Source organism: Acanthamoeba castellanii (genome assembly GCF_000313135.1).
Source record: "Acanthamoeba castellanii str. Neff unplaced genomic scaffold scf7180000084436, whole genome shotgun sequence".
Taxonomy (NCBI): Eukaryota; Discosea; order Longamoebia; family Acanthamoebidae; genus Acanthamoeba; species Acanthamoeba castellanii.
This window is the reverse complement of record NW_004457398.1, coordinates 11,823-34,549: the sequence shown is the minus strand read 5'-3', so window position 1 is coordinate 34,549 and position 22,727 is coordinate 11,823. Positions and strand designations below refer to the sequence as shown.

General features: G+C 59.3%; 9 protein-coding genes across 9 annotated transcripts; 6 read left to right on the top strand and 3 right to left on the bottom strand.

Moving 5' to 3' along the window:
* Positions 1-167: 167 nt before the first annotated feature.
* On the top strand, positions 168-3,050 carry ACA1_023890 (SAM domain (Sterile alpha motif) domain containing protein; the record flags this gene model as incomplete). The annotated part of the gene is made up of 13 exons (XM_004337902.1): positions 168-173; positions 273-324; positions 678-797; positions 907-1,064; positions 1,178-1,274; positions 1,373-1,458; positions 1,526-1,621; positions 1,774-1,924; positions 2,044-2,210; positions 2,292-2,448; positions 2,561-2,626; positions 2,726-2,805; positions 2,901-3,050. 13 exons carry the CDS (start codon positions 168-170, stop codon positions 3,048-3,050), a joined length of 1,386 nt encoding a protein of 461 aa, XP_004337950.1.
* A 279-nt stretch (positions 3,051-3,329) lies between these two features.
* On the bottom strand, positions 3,330-4,177 carry ACA1_023880 (Mitochondrial 39S ribosomal protein L47; the record flags this gene model as incomplete). The annotated part of the gene is made up of 5 exons (XM_004337901.1): positions 3,330-3,458; positions 3,550-3,639; positions 3,764-3,844; positions 3,977-4,053; positions 4,126-4,177. The coding sequence occupies 5 exons, from the start codon at positions 4,175-4,177 to the stop codon at positions 3,330-3,332; spliced, it is 429 nt and encodes a 142-aa protein (XP_004337949.1).
* Positions 4,178-4,377: 200 nt separating this feature from the next.
* On the top strand, positions 4,378-7,066 carry ACA1_023870 (peptidase, putative; the record flags this gene model as incomplete). The annotated part of the gene is made up of 11 exons (XM_004337900.1): positions 4,378-4,656; positions 4,833-4,945; positions 5,021-5,106; positions 5,222-5,496; positions 5,641-5,679; positions 5,780-5,926; positions 6,035-6,190; positions 6,303-6,407; positions 6,514-6,664; positions 6,760-6,907; positions 6,994-7,066. The coding sequence occupies 11 exons, from the start codon at positions 4,378-4,380 to the stop codon at positions 7,064-7,066; spliced, it is 1,572 nt and encodes a 523-aa protein (XP_004337948.1).
* Positions 7,067-7,530: 464 nt separating this feature from the next.
* On the top strand, positions 7,531-10,266 carry ACA1_023860 (uncharacterized protein; the record flags this gene model as incomplete). Its single annotated transcript, XM_004337899.1, has 13 exons — positions 7,531-7,552; positions 7,797-7,859; positions 7,964-8,015; positions 8,077-8,168; positions 8,326-8,415; positions 8,531-8,642; positions 8,715-8,770; positions 8,858-8,974; positions 9,093-9,168; positions 9,265-9,392; positions 9,514-9,647; positions 9,796-9,854; positions 9,969-10,266. The coding sequence occupies 13 exons, from the start codon at positions 7,531-7,533 to the stop codon at positions 10,264-10,266; spliced, it is 1,299 nt and encodes a 432-aa protein (XP_004337947.1).
* A 62-nt stretch (positions 10,267-10,328) lies between these two features.
* Positions 10,329-13,631, top strand: ACA1_023850 (tyrosine kinase, putative; the record flags this gene model as incomplete). The annotated part of the gene is made up of 14 exons (XM_004337898.1): positions 10,329-10,476; positions 10,586-10,636; positions 10,897-10,974; positions 11,115-11,215; positions 11,354-11,441; positions 11,557-11,672; positions 11,908-12,027; positions 12,138-12,254; positions 12,368-12,463; positions 12,607-12,681; positions 12,766-12,842; positions 12,915-13,001; positions 13,083-13,176; positions 13,296-13,631. The coding sequence occupies 14 exons, from the start codon at positions 10,329-10,331 to the stop codon at positions 13,629-13,631; spliced, it is 1,584 nt and encodes a 527-aa protein (XP_004337946.1).
* Positions 13,632-13,816: 185 nt separating this feature from the next.
* ACA1_023840 (uncharacterized protein) lies at positions 13,817-15,730 on the bottom strand (the record flags this gene model as incomplete). The annotated part of the gene is made up of 8 exons (XM_004337897.1): positions 13,817-14,283; positions 14,357-14,423; positions 14,521-14,614; positions 14,765-14,901; positions 15,014-15,165; positions 15,286-15,330; positions 15,434-15,544; positions 15,607-15,730. 8 exons carry the CDS (start codon positions 15,728-15,730, stop codon positions 13,817-13,819), a joined length of 1,197 nt encoding a protein of 398 aa, XP_004337945.1.
* Positions 15,731-16,327: 597 nt separating this feature from the next.
* ACA1_023830 (uncharacterized protein) lies at positions 16,328-17,528 on the top strand (the record flags this gene model as incomplete). Its single annotated transcript, XM_004337896.1, has 4 exons — positions 16,328-16,394; positions 16,657-16,865; positions 16,934-17,222; positions 17,323-17,528. The coding sequence occupies 4 exons, from the start codon at positions 16,328-16,330 to the stop codon at positions 17,526-17,528; spliced, it is 771 nt and encodes a 256-aa protein (XP_004337944.1).
* A 218-nt stretch (positions 17,529-17,746) lies between these two features.
* Positions 17,747-21,410, bottom strand: ACA1_023820 (nuclease domain containing protein; the record flags this gene model as incomplete). Its single annotated transcript, XM_004337895.1, has 6 exons — positions 17,747-17,960; positions 18,049-18,287; positions 18,360-18,619; positions 18,704-19,481; positions 19,591-20,781; positions 20,943-21,410. The coding sequence occupies 6 exons, from the start codon at positions 21,408-21,410 to the stop codon at positions 17,747-17,749; spliced, it is 3,150 nt and encodes a 1,049-aa protein (XP_004337943.1).
* A 632-nt stretch (positions 21,411-22,042) lies between these two features.
* Positions 22,043-22,603, top strand: ACA1_023810 (eukaryotic initiation factor 5a, putative; the record flags this gene model as incomplete). Its single annotated transcript, XM_004337894.1, has 2 exons — positions 22,043-22,361; positions 22,452-22,603. The coding sequence occupies 2 exons, from the start codon at positions 22,043-22,045 to the stop codon at positions 22,601-22,603; spliced, it is 471 nt and encodes a 156-aa protein (XP_004337942.1).
* Between the last annotated feature and the right edge of the window lie 124 nt (positions 22,604-22,727).

Below are 22,727 nucleotides of genomic sequence, written 5' to 3'. Positions count from 1 at the left end.
ACTGATTTTGCGCGTTGTGTGTCGTCGTGTGTCGTGTGTGTGTGTCGTGGTCGGCGCAAAAGGATGTGAGTAAGAGCGCGGTGGTGGCTCCACCGCCGCCCGAACAGGCGGCCCGGACGCGCGCAAACACAGGACTGGCGTCGCCGTCTCGCCCCACCGCCTCGAACATGGCGGTACGTGTGCAGAGATGGTCCCACCATGTGCCGTTTGACGGCGCACATTCCTCACATTGCGCATTCCTCACGCATTCCACACACATTCCATACACACAGATTCAGCAGGCGCGCACGTCCTACGATGAAACCGACATCAAGGACAGAAGCGGTACGTCGCCCTCTCGTCGCGCGCCCGCCGCCGCCGCCGCCGCTCGAGGCATTGCGATTGACACCACCTGTGTCGTGTCTTGTCGTGCGTGCATGCGTGCGTGCGTGCGCGTGTCGTCGTGTCGTTGGTCGTGTCGTTGGTCGTGTCGTGTCGTGTCGTGTCGGTTGGTACCTGGATCGGCCTTGGCTTCGTCTGCGATGCGCGTGTCGTGTCGTTGGTCGTGTCGTGTCGTGTCGTGTCGTGTCGTGTCGTGTCGTGTCGTGTCGTGTCGTGTCGTGTCGTGTCGTGTCGTGTCGTGTCGTGTCGTGTCGTGTCGTGTCGTGTCGTGTCGTGTCGTGTCGTGTCGTGTACAGGTTCCAAGGCGATGCGTGCGATCAAGATGCTCAAGCGCAAGAGTCTGGCGGTACCGGTGCGTGATCTCAAGGACCTCAAGAACTTCCAGGGCTTCGGCGACTTCAGCGAAGAGGAAGAACGTACGTTCGTCGTCTCACAGCGCACACGCACGTGGCACACGCAGCACACGCAACACACTCGCTTACGTGTCGTTGTGTGCGTGTCGTGTGTCGTGTGTCGTGTCGACAGCCAAGACGGAGGTGAACGTGCTGGTGCTGGGCGACGCGACGGCGGGCTTCTGTGATATGAGCCACGCGATCGCGGCGGCGCAGTCCGACGCGGACGAGCTCAAGGCACGGCTCGTCGACCGCTACATGGAGTACGTCCGCTCCCAGAACGCATTCCACGTACGTCGCATTCCAATCTTTTGCATTCGAATTATAATATTTATTTTATTATCAAAAATTCAGCAAAAATCTGTTGGATTGCTTTTTATTTTTATTTTGTTTCACCCAATCAGGTGCGGTCGGACACGTCGACTACCAAGACGATGGAGCTGACCTTCGACAACCGGCCGGTGGCCCTCAAGATCGTCTCCTACGACCCCGACAAAGTCGGTACGCCTCGCCGCACCCCCGCGTTTTCGCTGAGCGCGCGTGTTGCGTGGCGTTGATGTGCGGTGTGTCGTGTGTGTCGTGTGTCGTGCTACCCGCAGATCCGCTCACGCTGTCCAAGATCAACGTGGCGATCGTTGTGTTCTCGGTCGTGGTGCCATCCACCCTCGACAGCGCGCTAACCAACGTACGCACCGCACACAACACCCTTACACGACCGCACACGCTGTGTCTGACGTCGACGCGGTCGCTAGTGGCTGCCCAAGGTGCGTTCGCTGTGCGGACACAGCGGCGGCGCGCTGCCCATCGTCCTCGTGGGAACCCAGGCGGCCCACCGCGGCGTCGCCCCAGTCAGCATCCCCCAGGACCTCCCCCAAGGCACCCTCACCCCCCCTCTCACGCCCACTCACGCCCACTCACCCGCGCGTGCGGTGTGTCGTGTGTCGTGTGCGATGTGTGTCATGCGCGGCGTGTGTGCGGTGCAGGCTACGCGTTTGCGCAGACGAACGAGTGCCGGGCGTACTTTGAGCTGTCGGACTTTCACGACGCGGCACAGGTGGGGCGCGTGTTCGACGAGGCCGTCATCGCCGTCGCCAGCCCGCCGCAGCAGAAGGAGGCCTCCATCTTCGTCGACTCCCTCGCCAAGGGCGCCGGTACCCCCCGCCGCCGCCGACGCCGCCCTCACATCGCGCCCTTCGTGTTCTGACCCGTGTGTGCGGTGTGTGCGGTATGCGCGGTATGTGCGGCGTGTGCGGCGTGTGTTGTATTGCAGGGGAGCGGCTCGTGCTGTCGCACAAGAGCCTGACGACGGCCACGCTGTCGTGTCTGGTGTCGCCCGAGGATCGCAAGGCCGGGCTGGGCGGCGTCCGGTGCCTCGTCCTTTCGCACAACCACTTCACCCACCTGCCCGCCTTCGTCTACGACATGCCCCAACTCGAGGTGCGTGTGTGTCGTGAGTCGTGAGTCGTGTGTCGTGTGTGCGATGATGTGTGCGGGGCTGACACGTGAGCGCGCGAGCAGGAGTTGCGGGTGGACAACAACAGGTTGGTGGAGCTGGACGCGGCGATTGGCGAGCGGCTGCCGAACCTGCGCGTGCTTGACCTTCACAACAACGAGCTGCCGTCGCTGCCGCCCTCGGTCGGCCACATGCACTTCCTCCACGAACTCAACCTCAATGGTGCGCGTGCGCGTGCCGTGTGCCGTTGACCGTGTGCGGTGTGCCGTGTGCGGTGTGCCGTGTGCGTCGTGTGCGTTGCCTTACGCATACATGACACACGCTGCGGATGCAGGAAATCCGTTGGAAGACGAAGCGCTGTTGTCTCCGTCGGTACATTTCATTCGATCATACCTCGCCAGTACGCCTCACCACCGCCCGGACGACTGAGGGATCTCCTCCGCTCACTAACTGTCGACCGCACACGCACGCCACGCACGCACGCACGCCACGCGCACAGACCCGTCGGAGTGGACCGAGCGGGGGGTGCAGTTGTGGCTCGAGCGATGCGGCATGCCCCGCTACAAGCAGATCTTCTTCGTACGAAGCAATCCACACACTCTCTTTCGCTCCTTTTCTTTGTTTCTCCTCACAGTAAACACCATGGCACACGCACGGCACACGCACACACGCAGGAAAACGACATCGACGGGGAGGTGCTGCTCTCGCTCGACGAGCCGGAGCTGCGCGAGTGCCTGGGCGTGGCCGATTCCGACGTGCGCTGCCTCCTCGACGCCATCGCCGCCCTCCTCTCCTCACCGACCGCCGCCGCTGCCCAGCAGTAGTCTCCACCGACACAACACAGCAGCAGGGCAAAGTGTATTACAGCTAATTACAATAATTATTATTATAATAATGACAGTAGTGGTCACGTTTTTGCTCTTCTTTTCCAACTCAAAGTAAATCAAACACTCACGTTCTCGCGTGGACAACCAAACCAACATTAAATAGAAAATATGTTCGTCCATTGGTTGGTGTGAAAGTGTGAAGCACACGAGCTGACTGCCGGCACACGCAAGGCTGGTGCACACGGCGCGACGAACGTTTGTTTCGGGCTCAGAGACTTATTTGATGGAGGCGGCTTCCTTCTGGGGCTTGGGCAGCTTGACGTTGGCCAGCTTGTCGTTCTGGCTCTTGAGCTGCTCGGCCCAGGCCAGCTGGCGCCCACGCACTTCCTCGAGACGATCCTGCTCCTGTGGTGCCGCACGCACACGCACACGCACACGTCAGGGTGGCACACGCAATGCGTTGCAACACGCGACACGATACGGAGGGACGGCGTACCAGAGCGAGGATCTGTTCGCGCTTGAAGGTCTTGTAGATGTGTTGTCGCTCGCCCAGCACGAGCTTGATGCGCGCCATGGACTGACGAACCTGGTGTCATCGCATCAGCCAAATGCACACACGACACGACACGCACAGCGTAGGGGACGCGATAGAGAAGGCTGATGAGCAAGCTTCTAACTTGGTGGAGTGGATAGGCGGAGCGCGCACGCACCTTGACCCTTCGGCCCTTGGCCTTCATCTGCTTGCCTTCGGACTTGGCGAGCATCTTCTCCGTCAGCAACAGATTCCGCTCCTGCACCGGGCAACCACAGACGTGAGGCAAAGGTAGAGGAAGGTCCAATGTGCATAGATAGATAGAGCAAAATGATGGTCCGCGTAGCGCCTTCAATGGCGACAAATTCGTGGCGCGGCGTATGAAAGGTACCTTCTGAAGCACAAACCAGAGCTTGTGCAGATCCTCGAACGATTTGAGTCGCAGCTCGCTGGCCTTCCACGCGCGACCTGCAGCGCATGCATTGAAGCAAAATTCAATAATTGTGCTGCGATTGGCGGCAATGGCAAAATTCTACGAACCAGCGATGGGATACTCGCCGGGCTTCGTGGCATTATCAATGAACTCCTCCATGCCACGCTTCCATCCCGCCCGCTGCCCGAAGGGAGCCGCTCGCCCAAACAGTCCGCCACGCAACATCCTTCCAAAGCCTTGGGGGTTGTGATTAAATCAAATCCACTCCAAGATTTTCTTTTTATTTTCTCCTTTGTTTTTTTAAACATTTGCCAAAGTGAGCCAAGTGGTGTCGGAGCTAAGAATTCAGTCTTGAGGCGATGGCAGGGAGAAGACGCAGCGAGAGCGGTGGGCCTGGTTGTGGGCTGTTGGTGGCGGGTCTGTTGGTGGCCGTGGCCTCGCTGCTGGTGGTCCTCGGTGGCGGGCTGTGGTGGCACACCCTCCGCTTGGCGTCGCGCCAGCACCCGGAGGCCGGACACGTCGTCTCATCGTCGTCGAGGTCGGCCAACGCCGCTGCCGCAGACGAGGCGGTGGCGGCCTTCGAGCGGCAGCTGCCGCGCGGCGAGCCCAACCCTGCGGTCGAGCGGCTGGCCGAGAGCGTCCGCTTCCGCACCATCTCCCACGAAAGCAACTACGCAGGCACCCCCCCCCAGCAATATTATTCTTTATTTTTATAAATTTTTTTAATTTTTATTAGACCCTTATTTGTTGTTATTTTTAAAGTGTGTGCTTGATTTTTAATCCTTTTAAAATTTACACCATTTTATTCGGTGAGAGTGTAGACAGCGAGGAGGAGCGAGAGGCGAGGGCAGACGCGGAGAGGGAGTTCGACCGGCTGCTGGCGTGGCTCGAGCGCACCTACACCCGCGTCTTCGCCACCCTGCGCAGGTGCTCTTCTTCTTCTTCTTCTTTGCGTAGAGTTGGTATTCTGACAACGCTGCCTGTTTTTTCACGCCGGCCCAGGACGAAGCTGGACTGCCACAGTCTGATCCTCGAGTGGCCCGGACGCGACAGGCGCCTCAAACCCTTCCTACTCGCTTCGCACATGGGTGCGTGTAGTTGTGTGTCGTTGTGTGTCGTCGTGTGTCGTGTGTCGTGTCGTTGTGTGCCATGTGGGTCGTACGTGTTAACTGTGTTGATGTGTCGACACACACGCATATATAGATGTGGTGCCGGTGGACCCCGAGACTGAGGCCGAGTGGCTCCACCCGCCGTTCTCGGGTGACGTGGCCGACGGGTTCGTTTGGGGCCGCGGCACGCTGGACGACAAGGTGGGCGTGGTGGGCATCCTCGAGGCCGTCGAGGCGCTGATCGCGTCGGGCTTCGAGCCCCGGCGCACGCTCTACCTCGCGTTCGGTCACGACGAGGAGGTGAGCGGACTCAACGGCGCGCTCAAGATCGTCCAACACTTCCGCCAGCGCAACCTCACCCTCGAGTTTGTGCTCGACGAAGGCACGACGCACCGCACACGACACGACACGACGCACCGCACACGACACCGACCAATGACACAACACGTGCGTCTATGTCAACTGAACTATGGAGTCTCAGGTGGGTCTATGACGAGCGGCATCCTGAAGCAGGTCTCCAAGAACGTGGCGCTCGTTGGCATTGCCGAGAAGGTACGCACTGACGCACACGATACACACACGACACACACACGACACGACACACACGGCACACACGGCACACGGCCAAGCGCTGACACATGTGGGCACGCAGGGCTACTTGAGCGCCGAGTTGGTGGCACACGGACCGGGCGGCCACTCGTCGATGCCCACTGCCGAGAACCCGATCGGCATCCTGGCCCAGGCCGTCGCCAAGCTCTACAACAACCCCATGCCCGCCTCCATCTCCGGTGCCGTCAAGGTATCGTGTGTGCGCGTGCGGCAATGCGAGTGCCGTGTGTTTGTGTGTGCGGTGGTGTGTGTCGCGTCGTGTGATGTTATTGCGCTGAGCGTTGATGGACCCGATCAGGAAATGCTTGAATTTCTGGCGCCCGACGTGGACTCGCTGGCCGAGCGAGTGGTGCTGTCCAACCTGTGGCTCTTCTCGCCCGTCGTCACACGCGCACTCGACCGCGGCGCTACGGCGTCCTCCATCCGCACCTCGTCGGCCCTCACCCGTTTCAACGTACCCGAACCCACGCACGCACGAAGACACACGCGACACACACGATACGCACGGAGCTGCAACACACCACACACACACACACACACACACACACACACACATACACATACAGGCAGGAGTGAAGGATAACGTGCTGCCCAAGAAGGCAACGGCCACCATCAACTTCCGGATCCTGCCCGGTGAGACCCCCGCCGATTGCGTCGCCTACATCAACCGGGTGCGCGTCCCTCCATCACCGCACGACACGACACCCCGCTGACTCGACACGACACGACACACGACACGACACACGACACGACACACATCGCACACACGCAACGCAGACGGTGAACGATCCGCGAGTGGAGGTCTCTGTGCTGGGGGACCACACCAACCTGCCGTCGCCCGTCTCGCCGACCGACTCGCTCGGGTGGCACGTCGTCCAGTCGACAATCCACCAGCTCTTCCCTGAAGTCGTCGTCGCGCCTTACCTCAGTATTGCCCCCCCCCATGCGTGTCGTGTGTCGTGTGTGTCGTGTGTGTCGTGTGTGTCGTGCGTCTCTCACACGTGTGTCGTACGTTGTGTGCAGCGATGGGAGCGACGGACGGGCGGTACTACCACGCGCTGACGGACAACGTGTACCGGTTCATCCCATACGTGCTGGGCGACGACGACCTGGCCCGCATCCACGGCGTCAACGAGCGCGTCGCCGTCTCCGACGTCATCGCCTCCGTCAAGTACGTAAACCTCTCTCACCATCATCGCTATTAAGGTATCGGCTTCTTCATATCTTGGGCTCACGTTCGTGGGGCTGCCACGACAGGTTCTACGGCCGGCTGATCATCAACGCGCAGGCCGAAGCGGTGGAGTTCGAGCCGAGGCGAGACGAACTGTGAGCAACCCCCGAGTTGTTTTCGTTTCGCTGTACTTTTGCCTCTATTTTTTCACATTTTATACTTCAAACTTTTCTGAATTTGTTGTCGACCGAAGACGGAGACAGACCAGCGACAGGGATGTGACGGAGATGGACATGTCCCGGTCAAGCTTCCGCGGATGGCGGGGAGCTTGGTCTCCGGCTGTGACTTCGGGAGAGAGGCCTTGAGGAGGCAGCGGCGATTGTGCACTGTACAGCAGGTGCTCTTGAAGCACACACTCACAACAAAGACGAGAAGCCTGGAAAAATAGAGTTCTTTTTTCTCCTGTGGGCAGATAGAGTGCTTCTTATCTGCAGTTCACCATTTACGTGGTCGAGCTCGGCCGCACCACGTGCAATAGAAAAAAAAAGATCGAGTGCAAAGGCTGTGAAGGAGTCTAACGCCATCAAGAGCGAAAGCGACGAAAGAACGAAGAACGAAGAAAGATGATGATCATCCTAGGCCCGAGTGCGGGCGGGGCTCCTTCATCATCATCGCACTTCCTGCGGTTTTCATCCATCCTCCTCTCGCTTCTCTTCCTTCTTTCTTTGCCCTCTCTATCCAGATCACAGACCTGCACAACGGGTAACTCGCCCCTTCCCTCTTTCAATTCATGCCAGATTTTTTGTTTTGATCACAAAAATTCAAGTAGAAGGTGCTGATCTCTGATCTGATCTTGACTTGTGACTTCTTTCGTCCTACTCAAACGTAGGGTATTCCTATCAATTCTACGGAGCCGACTTTCGATTCAACGTCTCCTCTCAGCAAGTCATCGGTGCGTGCCCTGATACGATCAATCTTTTAAATGATTTATAAATGATAATAATTATGGCTATTTTTCTTTGAACCGATCGCGCTCACTCCACACGACACACGCAGGCGCTCGTGTCGGTCCGCGCAACGGAGACACAGATCTACCATTCCCGTTTCGGTGCGTGCGCGTGTGTGTCATTGCAGTGCGTGTGTGCGGTGACTCACCTTCAAGCGTGCAGAGCGACCGAGTACACGGTCGAGGTGTGGGTCAAGCCCTACTTCGCCACCCACTACAACTACGACGGCATCGTCACCACCCTGTGGAACACTGGTAACCCCCACCACCACCACCACCACCACCACCACCACCACCACCACCACCACCACCACCACCACCACCACCACCACCACCATTCGCTATAGTACGCTCGATCGCCGCTGTGATAGCTCATTTGTGTGTCGTGTGTGTCGTGCGGCGCGGGGTGCAGGGAGCTTCCAATCGGGTTACGGATTCTACTATGATGCGTGCGGCGTGAATTGGTGGGTCGCCTCCCCATCCAGCTCCCAGGCTCCCAACCGTACGTCTTTCCACGTGAATCATGTTGTGTGCGGTGGTATTGTGTGCGTGTGCGGTGGTGTCGTGTGCGTACGCGGTGCTGTTTAACGCGGCGCGCTCCGTGTCTGCTCTCGCAGAGATGCGATTCTGGCTGCCGCGCAACAAGTGGTCGTATCTGGTGGGCACCCTGAACGCGACCTACATGCACAAGGTCTTCCTCAACGGCAAGCTCGTCATGCAGAAGCAACGGTACCCTGACTCTCTTCTCTTCCTTCTCCATTTCTTCTTCGTCGTTGTCTGACTAGAAAACGCGCTTGACAGAAACAATCCCACGGTGTACTCACCGCAAAACCTTCTCTATTTCGGTCGTTACTTGGGTACGCTCTACTGCCTCACGCCAACCGATTGCAAACTAACCAATGCGCACACGACACGACACGACACACACAACTCACGACACACAGACGATGACCAAGATTTCGGCTTCAATGGAGAATTGGACGGGATTCGCATCTGGAATCGCGCCTGGACGGACGCTGAGGTCGCTACAAACTACGACCTGCCGGTCTCCTACGCTGAAGGTACCCATTTAGTGTGGACCTCCGCACACGACGCAACACGCGACACATACTGCACATACCGCACACACACCGCACACGCAATGTCCATGTGCACTGACCGAGCGTTGGTTGGCACCAGGGACGCCGAACCTGTTGGGCGCGTGGGACTTCGAGGCCGGGTCGGGCCTCTCCATCGCCGATCGATCGGGCAACGGGTGCGTCTCTCTGTGTCGTGGTGTGTGTCGTGTTGTGTCTCGTGTGTCTGTGGTTTTATGTGTGCTCACCGATCGGTCAACGGCATTGATGGGCAGGTGGGGCGCCACGATCTTCGGACCCACGGGTCTCGGCGATCAACGGCCGCCGACCACGCTGCCCTCTGTACAAAACAACCAGGCCTCGTCCGCCTATTGGATCCCCCAAAATTGCAGCCCCTCCACCGGTACAATCATTTATTTTACTCTATATTAAATATAAATATAAATTGGTCTTATTAATTTGGTTATTGTACTTCATATTGTTTATTTATTTATTTTAATATTAACTTTTTTTTGCATTTGCAGATGCGTGTAACTGGTGCGTGCCTTCGAAGATCGATTTGTCAAGCGCGCCGGCCACCTCGACGGTCGACTACACCTTTCGACGCACCTCCTTCAGCTGGGCCGACCCCATCCTCAACGGACACTCCTCCACCCAGGTACCGTGTGCGCGTGTGCGGTGATGTGTCGTGCGTGTGCGCGTGTGCTGTAGTGTGTGTCGTGTGCGCGCGTGTGCGGTAGAGTGTGTCGTGTGCGCGTGTGCGTGTGTGGCTGATGTCCGCTGGGCGACAGATCGCGAGCACACAGACGAACAGCGTGGCCATCCAAATTGGGTTCAACTTTACCTACTTCGGCACCGCCTACGAGTACGCCCTCACATTCACCCCAATATATACATCTATACGCGTGTCCTGCTGCGCGCGCGTGCGTGTGCGGTCGACATGACATGACACTCACGCCCGACGCGACGTACACCGCAGCAAGGTGAACGTCGACAAGAACGGTGTGCTGCTGTTCTACGCGCAGGACCAGCTGTGCGACTCGGATCCGCTCACGTCGCCCGGCATGCCCCACCCCAACGGCATCTCCGTGCTGTGGGCGCAGAACATCAACGTCAACAACCCCGTCAAGCTCTACTACACCACCTCCGGCGAGGCCGGCAATCGACGCTTCGTCATCACCTGGTACCACACACACGACATGACACACACGACACGGCACGACACACGGTGTGTTTGTCTGACAGCACACGTGTGTGCACACGCAGGTACCAGGTGACGCCGTTCATAGATCCGAAGACGAATCGGACGTTCCAGGCGAAGCTCTACGAGAACGGGCGCATGGAATTCCAATACCTCACCATGGACCTGCCGGATCCCTACAACCAGGCAAGCATCTCCGCCTTCCTTAGATTCCTGCTGGCGCCCTTAAAAGCTCACATTCCACACAACACACTACACACGATAGGGCGCTTACTCGACGATTGGCGTGTGCCAAGGCAGTACGTAGCACCGAACACGCACAACACACCCGCACACGCACACGCACACACACACACACACCGCCCAAATTGCTGACATGTTTCAACTCTTCGCAGTCGGTTGGGACGTGCCGATCACGCAGGGGAGATGCAGGCTCTATCGCGAGGGTACGCTCCACACGGTGGTGGCATCGCGCCCCAGCAGGCCATGCTTCATTTCTTATCTTTCTAATTTGTCCATAAATACCAGGAAATGCGGCGCCGTTCATCACCACGCAGTCGGGCTTGATCGTGTGCAACACCAACGACAATTCGACCCTCTGCAACGGCGTCACTCCCTGTACGCCCCACTCTCGCATTTCTTGCATTTTTGCTATTTATTTATTTATTTATGGAATTAACTGTTTTTTAAAAATTTTTAATTTTAGCTCCGGCGGTGAACGGGACGGCGACGGACTCGTCGGCCGCCGGCGCCCTGATCGGAGGCATATTGGGCGGCCTGTTGGGTACGACCACACTCGACACGACACACACGCTCTCAACGGCACACGCCTGGCGCTGACGAAATGACGTGGTGCGCGTCTTGTCGTGCCTTGTCGTGTGCGTCTTGTCGTGTCTTGTGCGCGTGTGTGCGTGTGCGACACAGGTTTCTTGTTCTTGCTGCTGGTCTTGCTGCTGGCGAGCATGGTCGTGTACCTGGCCTACCGCCGCTGGAAGGACAAGCAGATCACCTACATCCGCGAAGACGTACGTCCGCCAACACCACCACCGCCGCCACACCACTCCCCATCGCACCGTAGCCCTCTCCCTCAACCGAAGCCGCTCACAAGCTCCTCGTGTCGTGTCGTTGGTCGTGTCGTGTCGTGTCATGTCGCACGAGAGCAGCAAGAGAGCCATCGCAACAACCTGACGACCAGGTATCGCGAAATTGATTGGAGCGAACTAGATCTCATGGAACTTCTCGGCGCCGGAGGTATATCTCTTTATCTTTACATCTATATATCGTCCACACGTGTTCTTGTGTTTTGTTTTAGCTCCGAGCCGTCCGCCCCAACTCACCGCCGCACACGACACACACGACGCGACAGCGTTCGGCAAAGTGTACAAAGGGAAGTGGCGCGGAGCTACGGTGGCGGTGAAGGTGTGCACCGACTTCCAGCTGGCCATGATGACCGCCGACACCATCGAAAACATCCGTCAAGAGGTACTCCACCCCGACACACACGACACACGACGTGCGAGTGCTCATGCGTGCGGTGTGACGTGTGATCCCAGGCGTGCCTGATGGAGTTGCTGGGCAACCACCCGAACGTAATGCGCCGCGGCCTCTTCTTTCTCTCTCTTTTGTCGTTTCAGAGCGCACCCGCCTCAATGCGTGTGTCTTCTGTGTCGCGTGTGTCGTGCGGCTGGTCGTGTCGTGTGTCGAATGCTGCGTGCAGGTGATCTCGTTTGTGGGCGCGGTCACCAAGGGCGACTACTTCGCGCTCGTCACCGAATACTGTCCCTACGGGTCGATGTATGATTTGTTCATTGCCAAGAAGACGGACCTCCGCAAACCGGTACGCATGCGCGCGCGTGCTGTGTGTGTCATGTGTGTGTGTGTGTCGTGTCGTGTCGTGTCGGGTGGTTGTGTTGAGGTGTTGTTGATGTTGTTTCCCTGCGCCAACAGGTGACGCGCGAGATGTTGATCAAGATGTTGCGCGACGCCGCGCGCGGCATTCTGCACCTCCACTCCGAACACGTCATCCACCGCGATATCAGCGCACGCAACATGCTCGTCGCCAAGGTATGAGCCTCGTGTCGTGCCTCGCGCGTGTCGTGTCATGCGCGTGTTGCGGAAGTGTGTGCGCGTGTCGTGTGCGTGTGTTGTCTGTGCTCATCGATGTGTGCGTGGACCAGGACACGACGGTGCGCGTGACCGATTTCGGACTCTCGCGGCTGCGGCAGGACACGGAGGAGTCCTACGCCACCACCAAGTCCAACGTCGGCCCTGTGGTACGCCCTGCAAACATTTTATATATCTATATATCTATTATATTTACATTTACATACACTTTTTCTATTTATTCCTCGACATTATCGAATATATTTCTTCGTTTTCTAACATTAACATCTTTAATTTGGTGAACTTTACCTAGAAATGGATGGCGCCCGAAGCCATCACCAAACGCATTTACAGTGAAAAGAGCGATTCCTGGTCGTTTGGTGTATTGGTACGCAACCCCCTCCCCCCCCGATGACGATGGACATCACCATCTGATCGCGTGTGTCGTGTGCGTGTTCGTGTCGTGTCGCAGGTGTGGGAGATGGTGACACAGAACGAGCCGTGGCAGAATGTCGCGCTTCTGGACATCGCCATTGGTGTCGGTCGCAAGTACGCGTCTTGTGTGATGTGTGTCGTGTCGTGTGTCGTGTCGTTGCTAAGCAATGCGGGGCGCGCGTGAAGGGGGTGGACGCTCAAGATTCCAAAGAACTGCGATCCGTTCTTCAAACGTCTCATGAAGGACTGCTGGAAGCAACAGCCCGAGAAGCGGTACACGACACGACACGCAGCACGACACGACACGACACGACAGATGTCTCACTCGTTGTGTGTGTTGTGTTGTGTGGCCAGACCGTCCTTCCAAGAGATCGAGGCGCGGCTGTCGGCCGAGCTGGGCGACGACAGCGAGGAATCGACCGTCGAGTCCGACCCCGAAGAGGAAGACGTCCCTTCGCTCATGAAAAAGGCACGACACACACCGCACACACCGCACACGACACGACACGAAACGCGCGCTAACGTGTGTGTGTGCGCGCGCGCGATGTTTCCATGTCGTGTGCGCAGAAGAGGGACGACTACGAGTTGCGGTCGGACCACGTGGCTGACTTCGAGCTGGACGAGATGGAGGCCGCGGCCGCGGGCAAGGCGGCCAAGAAGAAGAAGAAGAACCGAAAGAGGCGACGCATGAGCCGCAAGAACGACGGACTCGACGCCCTGCGCGGCGTCGGTGGAGTGTCACACGAGGCTGGGCTGCTGGAGGCGTCGACGACCACGACCACAACGGCGGCCGTGTCGCCGTATGGCGACGTCAGCAGCACGGCCATGATGGGCGGCGACAACCTCAACTCGCTCGACGAGGCCAGCGACGAGAGCGGGAAGGACTTCAAGGAACACTTGTGAGCGTGCACCACCGACCACGACAGCGCCCTTTGTATAGACCACCAACATGTTACTTTATTTTAAGCCGCTCTAGCACAGTGTGTTTCCTGATCAATCATATCTAACCTATATGTGGTTGTGTTTGTACATTGTCTTTTTACTTTAGTCCAATTGGATTCAAGAATTCGTCGCAGTGCAACCAACAGTTACCAGGTGATGAGATCGCGCTGGGCGGGCCTCGTGTCCGTAGATTGGCTCCTGAGGCGCTGCTGCGGCGGCGCCATGCTCAACGCCCACGGGTCCAACGGCGCGGCGAGCTGTTGCGGTTGCAGTTGTTGTTGGCTGCTTGGGTGCATTAAGGGTGGTTGCGTGACGATGATAGGCTGCGGCTGTAGTTGTAGTGGCGGTTGGTAGAATTGGCCGGGCGACACCGCGTAGAGCCCGTTGAGCTGTAGTTGTGGGTGCGGGTGACCCTGGATGGGCTGTGGCGGCTGGTAGGAGAACGTCGGCTGCGGGTGCCGCGTGGCTGCCAGGTGGTGTGGCTGGAGGCGCGTGGGGTCGCTGCTGTCGGTCGTGCTGCTGCGTGCCCGGCCCTGTGGCTGCTTGCTCCCACTACTACTGCCCGCCGAGTTGGACGGCGGTGCGGCCACCTTCGACGGCGAATGCTTCTTGCCTTTGGTGGTTTGGTGTATTCATTTTAGCAAAACACCGCACACGGCACGACACAGGCCCAGGCCACCACGTACGATTTTTGGAGCTCGGCGCGTCGGGCGATGTAGCACGGGGTGACTTGGGGTGCGGAGGAGAGCTCACCTGAGCGGCGGGCAGGGGAGGAGAGGTGGGGCGATCGGCATCGCCACACTTCTGCTCTGCGAGGGCCGCCAGAATGTCTTCGTTGGAGAAGTGCCACCACTTCTCCTCCCGCTTCAGGAAGTGCGGCCTCGCCTTTGACTTTCCCGCCGAAGCCGACGAGGGCGAAGTGGTCCCCGATGAGGCTGTCGTGGCTGGCGACTCGGAAGGCCCGGTCGTGGCCTTGGTCGGCGACCCAGCCTTTCTGATGAGTGCGAGAGACCGCACACGGCACGACACGCGGTCAGAGAATGCATGGAATGCAAGGCGTCAATAATGATTGGAATGTGGAGGACTGGGCGTACCTGCGCGGGTTCTTGTAGCGCTTGACCTCGATGAAGACCCCGGACCTCTCGCTCGGGTCGTCCTGGTCCTTCAACGCGAAGCTAATGTGACCATCCCGCACGTCCTCGTTGATCTGCCACATACGAATGTGCTTTAGCTGAGTATCGTGTGCGTGTACGTCGTGTGCGTCTTGTGTGCCGTGTGCCGTGTGCCGTGTGTGCCGTGTGTGCGTGTGTCGTGAGAGGTTGTGAACGGTTGCTGAGATGCACCTTGTCGAGAAAGGAGCAAATGTGGCGGCGTGCGGCGGTGATGGCGTGTTCGAGGCGCCTCTGCTTGGCCATGTGCACGGGCACCGACAGGATGGTGTACGACAGCAGCCCGTCCATCTTGCACAGCTTGTGACTCTCCTCCACTATTGGCCCTGTCACTAAAATGTTAGTTTTTCCCAACTCTTCGCGCATAGCACCCCACGACACACGACGACACACGACACACGACGACACACGACGACACACGACACACGACATGACACGAGACTCACCCCAGAACTCGTTGACCTTGCGAATGATCGCCAGCCAGTCCTCCTCTGCAACCCAAACCCCGTTTTTGTTATAATTCTCGAGAAAAAAGAGAGAATAAAAAATAACTAATATAGCATTGCTATGTAACGACACATAGGGGGGGCTCACCGTGAAGTCGGTTCATGAGTACCAGCGGGTAGGTCTCCTCGAACCGCTGGCGACAGGCCCGGTTCTCGCTCCACCCCTCCTCTACTCGCGCCACCTTCGCCTTCCCGCTCGCTGCTCGTGGTGGTGAGACAAGAAGAAGTGGAGAAGAAGAAGAAGATAAAGTAGATGGTTACCGGCCGAGTAGGAGGTGTAGATGCCGCTGCCGGTGGACCGGCCGAAGGCGGGGTCGGTTGTGAAGAGGGAGGAGTCCTCGAGGTTGGTGGTCGAGGTCCACATGTTGTCGTTGGCGATGGACATTGTGGGCGACAACTGGCCGCCTCTCTTTTATATACTTGCGCTAATGAGTATACTAAGAGTGTCTGGTCCTGTCAGGAGCTTACTATCTATCTATCAATCTCTATCTTTCTCGTGCACTTGCACTTCCTTGTTGTTGACACTTCAGTGGCACACTGACACGTTCGGCTTGGTTAGGGAAGGGAGTTGATGGGTTGTACGAGTGCGTGGGATGGACTGCTCGCAGTCTCAGCTCAGGTTGGAAGAGGTCATACGAATCAACAACGCAGCTGAGTGTGCGCTCTGGTCATGGAGCAACTGCCAAAAACCCAGAGATACCGCGCTTTTGTGCTGGTTGCGGGCACTTCCGTAAAAGGCGCGGTGTAACCTGGAAAGTGGTTGGGCCACAGTCGCACAGCTAATCATGAACGCACACAGCAGTTTTTCCTGAACCTACAGCTCGTGTGGTACAGCAGAAAGCCAAAGACACATCTTTGTGCACGAAGTTTGAGTGGCCTCTTCGAACAATGGAATGTCAGGAATGCCAGCTCTTTTCCTTTCTTTTCACTATGCAGCAGAAATGGACGATTTTATTTTAATTGCAACTGAGGGCCACAGAAGATGGAAGAGGCCGCGTCGAGTTGGGTCTGGTGGTGGTGGGTCATCGCCTGCATGATGGGATGGGGCGGTTCCTCGTTCCTCATGGGCTGCGCAGGCCGCCATCTGCCCTACGCCCACTCCTTCTTCTACAACACAGTGTACTTCCCCTCATGAGCTTTTTTCTGTACCCTTTATTCTTTTTTTGTACGTTACGTTGCTACACATTGATGTAAAATGTCAATTTGTTTGTTACATGTGTAACGTTACATAACACTACACTTGAATATCTTGGCTCTTGCTATTATTTATTTATTATCTTTTTTTTTCTTCGTGTAGCGGCATGACCATAGGCACGGCGCTGGTGCTGATGGCCATCGAGGACGATGGCGCGGGCCACGGCGGCGGTGGAGGGGAGAGGAAGGCCGGCAAGGAGCGGCGCCATCGCCCGGCGGCTGGGGGGTCGCGCCACGAGGCCGAGGCCCTGCTCGGGTGGGGCGACGGCTCCCTCGCCATCTTCAGTGGCGTCGCCGCCGCCCTCGCCGACATCGCCTTCTACCAGGTCCCGCCACGCACCCACCTCTTCTTCTCTCCCCTTGCTGACTCTGGAGTGTGTGGCGTGTGCGGCAGTTGGCGCGGTTGGGCGTGAGCGTGAGCGTGGCGGGTCCGGTGTCGGGCCTGTACCTGACGCTGCCGGCCGTGCTGGGGGTGCTGCTGCTGGGCGAGCCGCTGACGTGGGCCAAGGTGGTGGGCCTCCTGCTGGCCATGGCCGCCATCTACCTCCTCGGCTCCGACGGCGGCGAAGACGCGGGCAGCACGGCCGGCACCTGCGCCGCTGAAGTGGGCAGTGCCGTCGTCGGCCTCCTCTCCGCCCAACCGCACGACCAGCACGGCTCAGACGACGACCAACCGGCTTCAGGTCCCACCACCTTCCTGTGAACACTTCATTATTGAGCGCTTCATGATGGTCGTGACAATACTGATGGTGGTGATGGTGGTGGTTGTGATGATGGTTACAGGCGGGGAGTTGATGGCGGAGTTAATGGAGCAGGGCTCGTCAGGGGGCGGGAAGAAGGGCGCGGCGGCGACTTCGACGAAGGTGATGCTGGCGGCTGAGCAGGCCGGGGAGGCGGTGTCGCCCGTGGCCGTGAAAACGCGCAGGCGGGTGGACAAGGCGGGCGCACGCACCTCGCTCACCAACGCTCTGGCCAACAGCCAGTCTTGATGCCCTCCCCAGTGAGCCGCGTGTCGTGGCCACGTGCGTGCGCGTGTTGCGTGAGTGTCTCAAAAAGATTTAAATAGGTTGTTTTTTTACTCCAAAGAAGAACAACGTTGTCGCAGTGTGGTCCTCCATTGGCGGTGGGTAAGCGGTTCGTGAAAGCGTTTGTGGCTGGTCGCGTCGCGACAGCTGGGGAGGGCGGGTGGCGCGGGCCGGCCCTGCATTTAGTAGGCAAAGTCGTCATCGTCGCCGTCGTCGCCGTACTCCCAGATGCCCGAGTGCGTGCGGAAGGCCTCCTCCTGAGCAGCGCGGAGGAAGTCGATGATCTCCTTGTTGGCGCCGCGCGGCAGCCTCTTGGGCAGCTTGGCCAGACCGGCCCTCAGGAGCTCGGCGTTCACAAACGTGTAGTCGTCCGAGATCCACAGCGACCGGTACTCACTGCACCACAGCACACACCGTCAGCACACGACACGCGCGATGACACACAACATGACACACACATGAGACGACACGACACGACACGTACCGGTCGGCTTCGCGGTACTCGGTGGTGGAGAGGAGCTGCCTGTCCCAGACGAGCTCCTTGAAGTAGAGGGCGGCCTCCTTGCCCCAGTCGTCTTCGACAGGGCGCGGGACGATGAAGGCCAGCGAGGCCTCGCGCGCCTGCCAGCGCAGCGCCTGCGTGCTGTGCTCGGGGTCGAGCTTGCGCACACGCGAGACGGGCACGGTCTCGGCGTTACCGTAGTCCGCATACAAAACTTCGATCTGCGTGCGTTGCGTTAACGATCGGGTCATCGCATTGTGTGTGTCGTGTGTGTCGTGTGTGTCGTGTGTTACCTCGGTGTGAGACCTCTCCTCGCCGGGGGGCAGCACGCGGCCGACACGGGCGCGGTACCAGGCGTTGTCGCCCGAGAACTGGGCGGCGACGGCCTCGCCGGCCTTGGGCGTGTAGGGCTCGGCGTTCTCGTAGCCCTTGGCGGCCACGGAGGCCATGAGGGTCTCGAGCTGCTTCTGCTCCTCGCCCACGACCTGCACGAAGAAGGTCGAGCCATCGACCACCTCGGTCACCGTCACGAGCTCCTTGCGGGGCTTGCCGGCTGTGGAAAGACAAAATGAGCGGTTGTTGTTGCTGCTGCGTGCATGTGTGTGTGTGTGTGTGTGTGTGTTGCGGTTCGTCGTACCAGCAACGACGGCCTCGTCGCGGGCCTTCTTCTCGGCCTCCTCCTTCTCGGGGTCCCAGTCGGCCCAGGTGCGCTTGCGGGCGGCCTTGGCCTCGTTCTCGGCGCGGCGGTGCTCGTCGGCGTAGCGCTCGGTGCGGGCGCCCTGGGCCAGACCCTCCTTGAGCAGCTCGACGCCCAGGTTGAGCGCGGCGCTGCCGCCGCGGGGCTTGATGAACACGTGGGCGCGGAAGGCGCCGGTGCGGTCCTGGCCCTCGACCTCGAGCTCGACGTCGTGGTGGTGGACCAGGCCGCGGGTGAAGTTGCGGGCCTCCTCGCCGATGTTCGACGCAGCGCCGGCGCCGGCCTTGGCCTTGTCGCCGGCGGCCGCGACCGACTCGGCGCGGGCGCCGGCGAGGGCGACGGTGATGACGAGGTTGTCCTTGGGGATGGCCACCTTGAGGCGCGAGCCGGAGATGACGTACTCGACGACGCCCTGGACGCGGTTGACGCCCTGGCGCACGACGGTCGGGTAGACGGCCTTGGCCTTCTTGGGGTTGCGCGAGACGTCGTTGATGTAGTGCTTGTTCTGAACGGGGCCGTGGACGCCGAGCTTCTTCTTCTGGGCGCGCTGCTGGGCCAGGAACAGGGCGTCGTACTCGGGCGAGCGCTGCTGCTGGCCAAAGTGCTCGACGACCTTGGCCAGGCCGTTCTCGACCAGGGCGAGCGCGATGTTCTTGCCCTTCATCGACACCGTGTAGAAGGCGCGCTCGGGCAGGCTCTTGGGGTTCTTCTCATCGCCCTGTGTGTACGTGTGCATAGCAGCGCGGAAACAATTTAGTTTTCGGTCACCCCGCACCAAAACACACGCACACACGCACACGCACACACACACACGATGGGACACGTACCGCCTTGCCGGCGCGGACGTAGTCGAGGGTGACGTTGACGCGGCGGCCGATGAGCTTCTGTCGCACAAACTCGCGGGCCTCGAGGGCAAAGGCCTCGGCGTACTCGGTGGCGTTGGCGGCGTTGGCGGCCGGGGTCTTGGCGCCCTCGCTCGGGGCCTGGCGGGCGTTGTCGCCGGGGCGCTCGGTCACCGAGAGCTTGGGCACGTCGATGGAGGACATGGTCACGCGCACCACCTGGGGCGGCTTCACGCTCTCGTTGACTACGACGAGGGTGCTGCCCGAGGGGACCTCCTTGACGAGGCCGACAAAGTTGCGGGCCGAGGCGGCCTCCTGGGCGGTGGGAACGTGGGAGGACCAGATGCGGAGCTTCTTGGCCTGGGCCTGGGCCTCGAGGTTGCGATAGACGTCGGACTTGTCCTTGGGCGCGGTCCAGTCGACGAACTTGGCCAGGCCCGAGGCCAGGAGGAGCTCGCCCACGGACTTGCCGGCGAGGGCGATGTCGGCGTGGAAGACGGGCTGGACGGCGGGGCGCCTGTCGTCGGCCTCCTTGCCGGGCTCGAAGGCGGTGAAGGTGACGTGGACGCGGCGGTGGAGGGTGTAGCGCTCGGTGGTCCACTGGGCCTCCTTGGCGAAGGGCTCGGTGTCCTCCTCCTTCTGGCCGCGGCGGGTGGCGGGCGCCTGGGCGCCGGCGACGCGGACGACGACCTCGCGGTAGCTGGGCACGAGGAGCACGCGGAGCATGGAGCCGGAGAGCACGGCCTCGACGACGGCGGGCAGCTTCTTGCCCTTGTTGCGCGTGTAGAAGTCGGTCGGGTTCGAGTCGGTGGCGTAGCGCGGGACGGCCTTGGCCAGCTCGTCCTTGGAGGTGGTCCACTTGCCGCGCTCGTGCGACTTGGCCTCCTCCTGGGCGGTCACCAGCTTCTGCATGGCCTCGGAGAGACGGCGCTCCTTCTTCTCGCCCTCGTCGTCGCCGGCGGCGGTGGGCCTGGCGGCGGCCTCCTTGGCGGCGTTGGGGGGCAGGGAGACGTCGGCGAGGCCGGCCTCGACGACGGACTCGGCCAGCGACTTGGCCTCGCCCTGGATGTGCACGGTGGCGTACTCGCGGCGGGCATCCTTGCCATCGATGATCCACGACACGCGCTTGCCGATGCACAGCTCCCTCAGAAAGCTCCTGCTGGCGAAGGCGAAAGGCTGGAGAAGGAGAGACGACGGGTTGAGTGAAAAAAACGTTCGCTTTGCGTGTAGCGCAGAGGCCAATTTCAGTGTCAAATTTCCATCTCGCTGCCCAATGTGGGGTCACGATCGAAGATAGAGTGAAAGATAGATAGATATCTCAGAAGTTGTACGCGTACCTCTTCCTCACGTCCAGCGAAGTCACCCCTGGCCACGGCGCGGGGGAGAGGAGCCTTGATGTTCGAGAGCTTGAGCTCCTTGGTCTGAGGAGGCACCCAGGTGGTACGCTTGGTGGTATCATCCACGTAGACCTCGATGCGGTCGCCCGAGAGAACGGCCTTGACGATGCCAGAGCCCTTCTCCTTCTCCACCTTGACCTTCTTGGCCGCAGCGGGCTTGCCACCGGCACCAGCGGCGGCGGGGGCGCCAGCGGGGCCACCACCACGAGGGCTGGTCGCTCTGGCCTCGGCCTGGGGCTGCGCAGCGGCGGCTGCGGGGGCGGCAGCAGCGGGGGTGGCCTTGGCATTCGGCTTCTTCTCGGGCTGGCCCTGCTTGCCCTTGCCCTTGTCCTGCTGGCCAGCGGCGGGCTGCTTGCCCTTACCGCCCTGCTGCTGCTGACCCTTCTTGGCTTGTGTCTTCTCCGACATAATTAATATATGTGTAATGTGAGAATGGGGATTTAGATGTCGATTTCCAGTCGATCGAGTGTCGCTCTGGGTGTTAAGTTGGAGATCTAGGGCGGCGACGATGTAAGATCGAGCGCGCGTGTAGAGGCTGTGTGTGAACGAACGAAAAGGAAGAAGAGAGGTGAAACGCCGCAACTCCCTGCTGAAGAGACAAAGCTGCAGCCCTCGCTCGGTGACTTCGTCTCCGCTCGGCTTTGTCGACACCTTTGTCTGCCTCGCTGTCACGCACTAGGTTTGACCCCGCGTTGACCCCTCATAAAATAGAAAACAAAGCGAAGAATACACGGCACGACTGGCGTGGCTCCTCGCGCCATAGCTTTGGCTCAAAACCAAGACTCACTCGCACTTGTGCACAAAGCCAATCTCTCAGCCCTCATCTTCAGCTTTCCCTCGTGCGTGTGTCTTGCGCTCTCGCCAGGATTTTGGCGGGAAACAGTCGACTGAAAAGGGTGGAAGGAAAAAAGGGGGGAGCAAAACTCCGAAATGCCTTTGCCAGCCACAAGCCACCGGGCTTGTTTTTCTTCCCGTCTTGCCGCAGCCAAAGCACCGCTTCGCCCGTCAGCCGTACCACATCGCCGCACAATCATCCAACAATGTCTGACGGAGAGTTCGAGAACACTGGATCGGGTGCTTCCCTGACGGTCCCTTCCCAGGCTTCGGGCATCAAGAAGAACGGCTACATGATCATCAAGGGCCGTCCCTGCAAGGTCGTCGATTGCTCGACCTCGAAGACTGGCAAGCACGGCTCGGCCAAGGTCCACTTCACCGCCATTGACATCTTCAACGGCAAGAAGTACGAGGAGATCTCGCCCTCGACCCACACCCTCCAGGTGCCCATCATCAACCGTCAGGAGTACACCCTCGTCGACGTCGACCAGGATGGCTTCGTCTCCCTCATGTCCGCTGATGGCTGTACGTGATTATTCCTTCCATCTCGATTCCCTGAAATTGCTGCAAACACAATGCATATCAGTCTCATTCTTCTCTCCTCCCTCCCTCCAGCCACCACCAAGGAGGACATCAAGCTCCCCGCTGATGAGCCTGAGATTTCCCAGAAGATCAAGGATGCTGTCGAGAACGGTGTGGACATGATCGTCGCTGTCCTCTCTGCCATGGGTGAGGAGAAGATTGTCGCCGCCAAGGAGTCCAACTAAATACAAAAACGCCTTCACGACATCCTTCTTGCCTTCCTTCACCTCCGTCCTCCCTGCCCTCGGCGGCAGCATCAAAAAAGATGAAGTGGGACATGAAGTTTATCAATGCCATTCTTTTTGAATT